At 58.4% G+C, this 7,908-nt stretch overlaps 1 protein-coding gene across 1 annotated transcript in view; it reads left to right on the top strand.

The window, feature by feature from the left end:
- Positions 1 to 7,042, top strand: part of COL26A1 (collagen type XXVI alpha 1) — a 122,867-nt gene extending 115,825 nt beyond the window's left edge. Inside the window, exons 10-13 of the mRNA XM_006773430.2 lie at positions 1,906 to 1,941; positions 3,143 to 3,190; positions 4,693 to 4,777; positions 5,448 to 7,042. Coding sequence (XP_006773493.1) covers positions 1,906 to 1,941; positions 3,143 to 3,190; positions 4,693 to 4,777; positions 5,448 to 5,608 — 330 coding nt within the window. The 3' untranslated portion in view covers positions 5,609 to 7,042. The remainder of the gene's footprint in view (positions 1 to 1,905; positions 1,942 to 3,142; positions 3,191 to 4,692; positions 4,778 to 5,447) is intronic.
- Positions 7,043 to 7,908: the final 866 nt, after the last annotated feature.

The raw sequence follows: 7,908 nt of genomic DNA, 5'->3' as shown, positions 1-7,908 counted from the left end.
TTCTTGTGTTTCTGTCATCTCCTTGAGGACATTCCTCAGGTAGCTACTGGCCTGGAACAGATACGTGGCAGAGACTTGAAGTGCCCAGTCAGCCCAGTTGAGACTCGTCTAGCCCAGTGGTCCACAAACTCATTCGTCAACAGAGCCAAATATCAACAGTACAATGACTGAAATTTCTTTGAGAGCCATATTTTTTAAACTTAAACTATATAGGTAGGTACGTTGTTATTAACTTAATTAGGGTACTCCTAAGGCTTAGGAGGAGCCACACTCAAGGGGCCAAAGAGCCGCATGTGGCTTGAGAGCCGCAGTTTGCCGACCACGGGCCTAGGGCAGAGCAAGAATGGATGTGGGACAGACCAGGCTGGCCAGCAGGGCCTGGGGTGGGATGAGGGCTGCAGAGGGGCTGGGAAGCCCCCAGGCCTGATCTGTTCCTGCATCAGGAGTGGGGGCCCAGGTAAGCCGAGAGTTGAGGTCCCCGGAGCGAGGCCCCCCAGGGGTTCCCTCCTGGTCCCTCAGGCCCCAACCACAGGCCCTGGAGAGGGGTTGGGAGCAGAGGAGAGAATGACTGACTGAGAAGACTGGTGCGGGCCAGAGAGGTCCAGGGAAGCACAGGAGGTGGCTGGGGAGAGGTCTGGCTGAGCTCCCCGCGCCTCAGAGCCTGGCACAGTGGTGCCCCTCCGGCTGCCTCAGCCTCAGCCACAGGTGCGGTCAGGGATGACAGTGCTCCCAACTCTCCCCCATCTGCTCATGCCAACTGCCTTCAGGGATCCCACCGTTTAATCCAGCGGCGGGGGAAGTGGAGGCTCAGAGAGGCTCTGCCACTTGCGGGAGTCACACAGCAGGTGGCAGAGCTGGGGTCCCGGCGAGGCCAGGCTCCCTTCCGGCTCTCCGGCTGCCTCCAGTCCTTGCCAGGGATGCAGCGGACATTTAGGGTAGCCCTATCCTGCCAGGTGGTCTGTGTCCACGGTGTCCCAGGCCCTTGTGAGCAGGGCTGCCTCAGGTGGCTCTGCAGACCATGTCCTTGCGGGGGCCCAGGTCTGCAAGATTCCGAGGAGGCTCCAGGGGATCGCGCCTGAGCTGCTTGTCCAACTCCCCTTGAGAGGGTGTGGCCGGGCATCTGCCTAAGGCAGTGGTTCTCAACATTCCTAATGCCGCGACCCTTTAATACAGTTCCTCATGTTGTGGTTACCCCCAATTTCATTGTTACAAAGTGAACATAATTAAAGCATCGTGATGGATCACAAAAACAGTATGTAATTATATATGTTTTCCGATGGTCTTAGGCGACCCCTGTGAAAGGGTCGTTCCACCCCCAAAGGGGTTACGACCCACAGGTTGAGAACCGCTGGCCTAAGGGGTCTTCATGTCGCTGGCATCTGGACCCCTTAGCTCCTTACTGTGGTCCTTCCCTAAGGAGCCCATGGCCAGGGCCTGGATGCCATAGGGCATAAGGCTTATTTCTGGCTCTCCAGGCCCCAGTGGACAGCCTTCCAGGACTCTCTGCCAGGTCCTGTCCAGGCCCCAACAGGGCCAAGGTTAGCCCGGATACTGACAGTGTCGGGATGACCACAGCCTCCTGGGTACCACGAGGGGCCAGACTGGCTTCACTGTGGGTGGTCGGTCTGAGGGTCTTTCTCCACGTGAGGGGGTGGGAGGGGTGTGCTTGGCCCCATTTTGCAGATGAGAAGACTGAGGGCTCTGCTGAGGTTCGTTTAGGAGCCAGAGAAGGATGGCTTCAGAACCTGGGAGGCCCCCAGGCGTGGCCTTTCCATTTCCTCCATGTTACTCGTTGTCCTCCCATCTCATTTTCCAGATCCAGAGCCCAGTGTAGGGGGCGGGAGGACTGGAGGGTTGGCCAGGGAAGGCGGCAAGGACTCATCTGCTTTATTTGTTTTCCTGCAGGGCCTGGCCGGAGAGCGAGGCATGACGGGGCCATCTGTAAGTGTGGGCTGTTTAGATGGGCCACACCTGGAGCGGTGGGCCCTGGTGCCGGCCCAGGGTACCGGGGGTGGGGGTGGCGGGGGGACTCTCCCAGGCGGCCTTACCTGAGCTCCACCCCACAGCCTCCCCAAACATGACCTTATCCAGGGTAGGGCAGAGGACAGAAAGGGGCAACCTGAGTGCAGTCCCAGATGCCCACATTGAGAAGGGAGCCACCTCACTGGGAATGTGAGCAAGGACTGAAATAGCCTGTTAAAGGGGTTGATGAGAGTCCGGAGGTCTCCTCAGGGAGCCCAGGCCCTGAGTTAATGTGCTGTAGACCTAGAGCATCCCTTCCCGTCTCTGAATCCCAGAATTTAAGAGGCTTAGGAAGCTGGCTTCTAATTTTCATTCTTGGAAACAAGAATTTATGAGCTTCAACTCTTGCCCCTAGGGGGCGGGGAGCCTCCTTTGTGCCCAAGGCCTTATGGGGAGTGGGGGTAAAGGGGGAGGAGGGGAGGCAGTGGGGCCCGGGAGGAAGGATGGATCTTTGCTGAGCACCTACTATGTGCTGGCCACTGTGGAGGCGCTCTTCACCCATAGTGTAGTTAAGCTTCACAGCAGCCCAGCAATACTGTGTTTTATTATCCCCATTTGCCAGAACTGGCAGCTCAGAAAGGTTAAGTAACTTTCCCAAGGTCACACAGGAAGGCAAGCATAGGTGTGTTAGCCTCCAAAGCCATGCCTCCTCCCAAGCTTCTGTCTGGTAATGTATGACAACACTTTCACAGCACCTCTATGTGTTAGGCTCCAGTCTACGCTCCTTATCCATCTAATCCTTTTAATAGTCCTATTCGGTAGACACTATTATTACCCCATTGTACAGATGAGAATACTGAGGCACAGAGAGGTAAAGTACCTTGCCCAAGGTCACACAGGAGTATCAGGTAGGTGTTATTATGAGACTGGCCCCATTTTAGAGACAGGAAAACAGACTCCTAAGAGGCAGGAGACTTGAGCCAAGACATGAGCTCACGAGGTTCCAAACCTGACCCCCCAGCCCCAGAAGAAGAATTAAGCCCCTAAAGCCAAGTTCAGTTCAGACACGTCCCAAGTGAGGCTGTGCAGGGTGACCGGGGCCTTGGCCCTCCGCTGCTCTGCTCGCCCCAGGCCCCCTCCCCAACCCGCACCACCGTTGACTGTATGGCTTTCTTCCTAGGGCGAGCCTGGCCGGAAGGGGGAAGAAGAGGAGAAAGCTGCCGCAGAGGTAACTGTGCTGTTGGCCCCTTGTGAGTTGGGCATTGGAGGCAGGCAGCTGTGGGAGGTGGCCTGGGCTGTGGGACCTTCCAGAGGACCTTGTGGGACTAGAAAAGGGGGAAGGTGCTGGAACCAGAGCAGCCGTGGTGGGCTCAGGAGGCAGTGGGAGGGGATGTGCATGCTGGGGCGTGAGCAGATTCACAGGTCACTTGGGATGCCAGACTGAGAGGATGTGCCCCGCCAGCACAGCCATGGGGGTGGGGGTGAAGGATTAGAAACGACAGACAGGAGAATAAAGCTGGGTCTGGGTGGGACGCTGCTCTCTGATGGAGAGACAGTGCCACAGCCTGAAAGCCAAGTCTTTATTTCATAGCCAGATTCCACGAGGCAAAGTAAGGGCGTGGTCAAGATGTTTAGAACGTTCGAATCTACTCAATTACATGCACCTGATCAAGCTTTGTTTACTTGCTGCACCTTCCGCAGCCCATATCACTCAGCCACGTGGGACCACAGGTTCGGACCATAAGGTCAAGCTTACAACTATGGCCTTTGGCTATTATTGTGCTGGGACTTGCACGTGGCTTTGTCACGAGAGGATCGTGCCCCTCATTAGTCCCAGGCTTGAACCTGTCCAAACGCTGTAGCCGCTCTCCACAGAGGGCACCTATGACGCTCTCCCCATTTCATAAGAGTACAACCTGTGGCGGGGACATGGGACTTAGCTAGGTCCCTGCCGGGGGGGAAGGGTGTACTCCTCGCTGGGCACACCCCCATCCCAGATACTGTCCAGATACAGCTTCTGGTGGGCTTTGGGTCGCTGGTGGGAAGACCTCTCTCCTGGAGCCCAGCAGGCTGCTTTTGGGTTTCCCTCTGTTGTGTTTTAAGCTAACTTCATCTGAATGTCATGACAGCTGTCGTGCTAGACCAGCAAAAGGTGTCCGTTTTGCTGCTGACTCCAGGCGGGCACTTGTCTCTTCATCATCACTTTTCAAAGTGGCCTTGACATCAGTAAATCAGCTCACTCACATGTGTTGGCACGCGAGGTCCTGGGCCCACGTGTAGGCCAGGTCTCAGAGATGCAGGCTCGCCATCATCCTGCCCTCCTGCGGGGACCCCAGAAGCAGTGGCTTTTCTTCCCCTTTGCTTTTGGGGGTGGGCTCTCAGGGGGACAGTGCCAGGACGGAAATCAGCCAAGCTCCCCCACCTGTGGGCCTGTTCTAGGTGCTCTGCGGGGAAGCTGGCAGGCAGCTCGGAGCAGGAAGAGCCCAGACTTGAGGGGACACACCTGGGCAGGGAAGCCGCCAGGCCACTTCCAGGCTGTGCGTCCAGGGGACTCTGGTTACCCTCTCTGTGCGTTGGTTCCTTGTCTGTGAACAAGAATTCAAATGCTATCCCCGGCACAGAGTGGATGGTGGCTGTTGCACTGCTGGCGACAGGCAGGAATGGGAAGGACTGGGACAACATGTCCACTGAAGGGAAATGGCCCTGACCCCGGCTGCTTCCTCCCTGCAGGGTGAGGGGGTGCAGCAGCTGCGGGAGGCCTTGAAGATCCTGGCAGAGAGAGTCCTCATCCTGGAGCACATGATAGGGATCCATGGTGAGTGGTGACCAGGGCCCAGCAATGGGTGGGCCCATAGCTGGCCACGGAGCTGGGAATCTCCCTCTGCTCCGACCTCTCACTCCTTGCTGCCCTCGTGACTGCTGCCACTGTCTCTGGTCTCCCTGCTTCCATGTTCCCTTCACTTGGCTGCCAGGTAATTTCCCCCAAACCCCAGCCTGACCCGGCCGCCCCTCCCCGCTCAAGGACCCTGGGTGACTCCCTGCTGCCCATGCCTGACATCTAGATTCATCAAGTCCTAAGTCCCTCCCCAGCATAGCCTGGTGCCCAGTGACACAGAGCCACCATCCAGTCATCCCAGGCCCCCTCCCACCTCCACGCCTTTGCCCAAGCTGGTCCCTCCACCTCCTCAACACCAACTCCCACTTCAGGGCCTGCTCCACGTTCACTTCTGGGAAGCCGACCATCTCTCCTCACAGGGCTCTGTGGAGTCTTGGTTCCCTCGTGGGCTGGGGTTTCCATGTCTCACCCTGGGGACAGGGTGGTGACTGGCACCTCTTCAGGGTCTGGAGCCCAGCCCTGGTCAGCATTTTTTGAAGAATGAATGAATGAGTGAATGCATGGGTAGAAAACCCTATCCTCGCTGGGCAGTGTGAAGCGAAGGCGCCATTGAGTGCTCCCAAGACCCACCCTCCTGCTCTCCTTCCAGATCCCCTGGCCTCCCCTGAGGGGGGCTCTGGCCAGGATGCCGCCCTGAGAGCCAACCTCAAAATGAAGCGTGGTGGCGCCCCCGTTGATGGCTCCCTTGCTGCCCTGCTTGGCCCCAGCCCCGTGCAGAAGAGCACAAGCCGGGCCAGCAGCGGGAAGTAGGGCCCAACTCTCCAGGACAAGCCCGGCCCCACCAGAGACCCAGCCCTCAAGCCTGCGCCGCCACTGGATCCTGAAGGCGCCCCTAATGGGGCTGGGCCTCAGGCATGGACAATCATGAGGGACATTGGGGACAGCTGGGACCTCCAGGGATAGGATCCAGAGGGCCCAGCACCCTTGGCAGAGCCCTGCTCTGGTTCCTGCCCTCCCCCACCTCCCACCCTCTGCAGGAGACAGAGTCTGGGTTTGAGAATAATCATAATACTTAGCATTTACCGAGTTCCCACGACGTTTGGGCCGTCCAAGGAGCTCTCCCTACATTGTCTCATTTAACCCTTAGGAGGTAGGCTTGTTACCCCCACTTTACAGGGGGACAGAGGCTTGGAGAGGATAAATAACTGCAAAGCCACCAGACCATGGAGGACTGTTGCAGGATTGGAACCCAGGTCTTTCAGTTCCTCTTCCCTCTTCACAGAAAACTCAGACAGGGTGAGCGCAGGTCTGTGGGGAGCTGGATGGACAGTGGGAAGGACAGGGCCCTGGATCTCATTCTCCAACACCAATCCCCTGGCTGGGGGCCAGGGAGACCCCGAATAAATCTACGAGTGTCACAGGGACATGGGGATTGAGAAAGGAGCATTGAGGTGCAAGGGTCCGCAAGCCTAATTGGCATCACCCACTGCTGCCTCCCAATCTCTCTGAGCCCACCCACCCCCACCCACCAGGGCCTCGCACCCCTGAGCGGAGGAGGGAGGATTTAATGGGAACATGCACCCTCCAGGGGCATCACTGGCAACCCTGCCCTCTCCCAGTCTCTCAGGGGACCTATCGGGGTGGCCACTTCCGCATCACATGACAAGTCTAACGTCCTCCTGACGAAGTAGAGAAAGGGGGGCTGTCAGAGTCCCAGGCCTGCAGGGGAGATGTGCCTACCCTCAGCGGGTGGGCCCAGGCACTCCACACACACCCTCCTCCCTGCTGCTCCAAACAGAGCAGCTCAGACCACAGCCCTCAAAGCCATTCAAGGCCTCGCAGGCCCGGCTCCCCTGTGAGCGGGCCTCCTGGTGCTCCTCTCTCGCTGGGCCGGGACCCACTCTCATGCGAGGGCCGCCGACTCAGACCCACTGGTGCTGGCGCCACCCTGAGCGCATCTCCCCTGGTGGCAGGAGCGACCCATGCCCAGCGCTCTGGCTCCCCTGGGAGGCTGCGGCCCGCTCCCCACCTGGTAACCTCTTCCTCCTCGAGGCTCTGACTGCCACTCCGAGGCAGAGCTGTCCCTGGAGCCAACGTGCAGCCTCCCGCAGGCCTGTCTTCCTGGAGGGGGCGGGGGGAGGGGGGTCAGAGGTGGGCGGGAAGTCTGTGACGCTCTGACAATAAAGGTGCTCTTCCCACTGGGGGTCTCATGTTGTGTGGCTGTCGCTACAGGGGGGCCTGGCCCGCCTGGCCACAGTGACCCCCAGGTGCTGCAGAAAGCCATCCTAGAAGGCCCACATCTAGTGACTGTGTGCCTGGGTGTGAGGACAGGGAATCCTGGCCAGTGTGACATATGGCAGGCTATGGGGCACGACTACAGTGTTTGGACAGGTTCAAGCCTTGGACTGAGGAGAGGGCACAGTCCTCTCATGGCCACGTGCAAGTCCCAGCTTGGAGGGCAGAGCCCTCCCAGCACAATTATAGCCAACAGCTGTAGTTGTAAGCTTGAACCTGTGGTCCGAACACGTGGCCCCACGTGCCTGCGTGATAGAGTTCAGGTGCATGTAGTTGAGTAGGATTGAAACCCACGAGAACGTTGTAAACATCTTGACCACGCCCTTACTTTGCCTCGTGGCATCTGCTATAAAATAAAGACGCAGCTTGTGGGCGCAGGCGCTGTCCATCAGAAGAGCAGCGTGCTACCGAGACCCAGCTTTCCTTCTCTTGTCTGTCTTTTCTAAGCCTTTCATCGCCCCCCTCAGGGTCACTGAACCAGGCTGAGCTGGCATGAGTATGCCATGGCCGTGCCAGCTCCCCACAACAGGCAGTGGCCATGGGGTCACATCAATACAGCAGAGGAGGCAGCTAATCTGGAGGGAGCATGGAGGAAAAGGGGTCTTCAGGGCCCGGCAGGAGTCAGCTACACAGGAGAGAGCTCTGCGGCAGGGCAGACAGCCTGGGGAAAGGCTTGGCGGAGGGAGAAGGGTGGCTCATTGGTGACTCACTGGGCAAGGGGTACACAGCAGCATGCAGGGGTGCAGGAGGAAAGGGTGGGTCGGGCAGTGCTTCTCCCAGCTGGCTGGGCCCCTTTCTCTGTAGGTCACAATCTC

Source organism: Myotis davidii, unplaced genomic scaffold (genome assembly GCF_000327345.1).
Source record: "Myotis davidii unplaced genomic scaffold, ASM32734v1 scaffold726, whole genome shotgun sequence".
NCBI lineage: Eukaryota > Metazoa > Chordata > Mammalia > Chiroptera > Vespertilionidae > Myotis > Myotis davidii.
This window is presented reverse-complemented; position numbering and strand designations above follow the sequence as displayed.